Genomic DNA, 1,929 nt, shown 5'->3' with positions numbered 1-1,929 from the left:
CTTTTCGACGTCCGCCCCCTCGGGGAAAAGACGCTGGAGGGCGGAGGGCTGCGCCCCTGCGGAGAGGGGCGCGCACGCACCCCGCGGAGGCGGCACCGCTGCTTCCCTGGGGGCTGCTCCTCCGCCTGGCTCCGCACCCGCGCAGCGCAGCGCAAGGCCGCGCGGGAGGTGGTTTCTCTTACCTAGCTGGACACAGGCGGAGACGAGTTTGCGGCAGTTGGACTCCATCACCCCGTTATCTGCCAAAAGACGAAAGAGCAGGGGAGTTTTAAAACAATTATTTGGGGAGTGAAAAATAAATCAAGCGATAAAAAAATAAAAAAATAATAATTTAAGAAACCCAGCCGCCCCGCAACCACGCCGACCTTTCCCGTACCTTGTCCCCTACCTTTCCCCACCCGTGACCCTACGTTGTCCCCTCAACCTCGGCTCCCACCCGTGTCCCCCCCCCGCCCCGGGACAGACGCAACCCCTCGTGGCGGTTTCACAGCCCGGCCTTCCCTCAACCCCTCGTTATTTGGGGACGTGGAAGGGAAGGGGGGGTGTCCCCCAACCTCCCGGCCGTGCTTTGCCCCTGGGACACCCCGACGCCGGTCCCGGGGGTGGCCGTGGGGCAGCGGGAGATGCGCGGCCGCGGCCGGGCCCGCCGAGGCCCCTCTCCCCCGGGCTGCGCCCCGGCGGTGCGGAGAGACCGGGGCCGTAAAATCACGGGATTAGTGCCTGATTGAGATGTCTGTTCGTGAGATATTACAAAATTCATTATCACAGCTCTCTACTAACTCGATATGAAGTAACACAGATGGGATTTTATTAGTCCAGGCTTCAAATGTTTACTTATGATAATTTGGAAGGGGTGGGGGGGCAATTTGCATGTCACCATCGTTTCGGTAATCTTTTCTTCTTCTTCTTTTTCTTCTTCGTCTCATTTTTTTTTAATTATTTTTTTTTTTTAATGCCTAGACCGCGCGGATGATGAGCTTAAGAACCGCGGCAGCCGAGGCGCGTTTGGGGATGAGCAGCCCCGGCCGCAGCTCTCGGTCCCGCCGCCGGGACAGAGGGGGAGAAAGGGAAAGGGGAGGGGAAAGGGAATTACCAAGGAAAAGAATAAAAATAAAATAAAATGAGATAAAATGAAAGGAAATAGAGAGGGGAAAATAGGGTTCTCGGGAGTTTCGGCTCCGGGTTTCGACTCCAAACCCAAGGCCGCCGGGGGAGAAACTCCGTTCCCTCCGGCAGCCGGGCCTAGCGCACGGGCCGTGCCTCAATTAAAGCCGGGAGGTGATTAAGAGCCCCTTTCAATTAAACCCGATGGTGTTTAAAATCGGGGACAGGTCTCCGGCCGGTTCAATTCATCATTTAATTTTTAGCCGCAGCGCGGAGCCGAGAAACCCTTTTTTTTTTCTTCTTTCCTTATTGTCTCCCGCCCGGTCACTCCAAAGATAAAAAAAAAACAAAACCCAAAACACAACTCCACTTGCTTTTCCCGTTTCTCCCAACGTTCCCAAATTAAATATCCCGCCGTCTCCGTGCCCCCTGGACACCCCCCCTTCCCATCCCGGGGGCAAATCCCACCACCTTTCCCCCTTCGCTCCGCTCCTCTCCGCACCAACCGGATAAACAACGGCCGGGGCGCGGGTAGAAAAGCGGTGTCCCACGGGATCTAATTTATTATTATTAATATTAATAATAATTTTCCTTATTCTATCTATTTCAGTTCTTTCGGGAAAAGAAAGAAAAATTGAAAAAATTAAAAAAAAAAACACACAAAAAACCCGCACTCCCAAAAATACAACGTCTCCCGGTAAAACAGCTCAGCGCCGCCCGAAACGCCGTGATTTTCGGCGGGTTTTTGGGTCTTTTTTTTTTGGCAGAGGCCAAACGAACGGCGGGGAGGGGGGGGCTCAGTTCGAGGGTGCGGACGCCGCGGTG

General features: G+C 54.6%; 1 protein-coding gene across 1 annotated transcript in view; it reads right to left on the bottom strand.

The window, feature by feature from the left end:
* The window catches only part of PITX2 (paired-like homeodomain 2), a 16,953-nt gene that overhangs the window by 12,136 nt on the left and 2,888 nt on the right, over nt 1–1,929 (bottom strand). The window contains exon 2 of the mRNA XM_014955582.1: nt 183–239. Coding sequence (XP_014811068.1) covers nt 183–228 — 46 coding nt within the window. The 5' untranslated portion in view covers nt 229–239. The remainder of the gene's footprint in view (nt 1–182; nt 240–1,929) is intronic.

This window comes from Calidris pugnax, unplaced genomic scaffold, assembly GCF_001431845.1.
Source record: "Calidris pugnax isolate Ruff unplaced genomic scaffold, ASM143184v1 scaffold271, whole genome shotgun sequence".
NCBI classification, from domain to species: Eukaryota; Metazoa; Chordata; class Aves; order Charadriiformes; family Scolopacidae; genus Calidris; species Calidris pugnax.
Note: the sequence above shows the minus strand (reverse complement) of the source record. Positions and strands in the feature narration are given on the sequence as shown.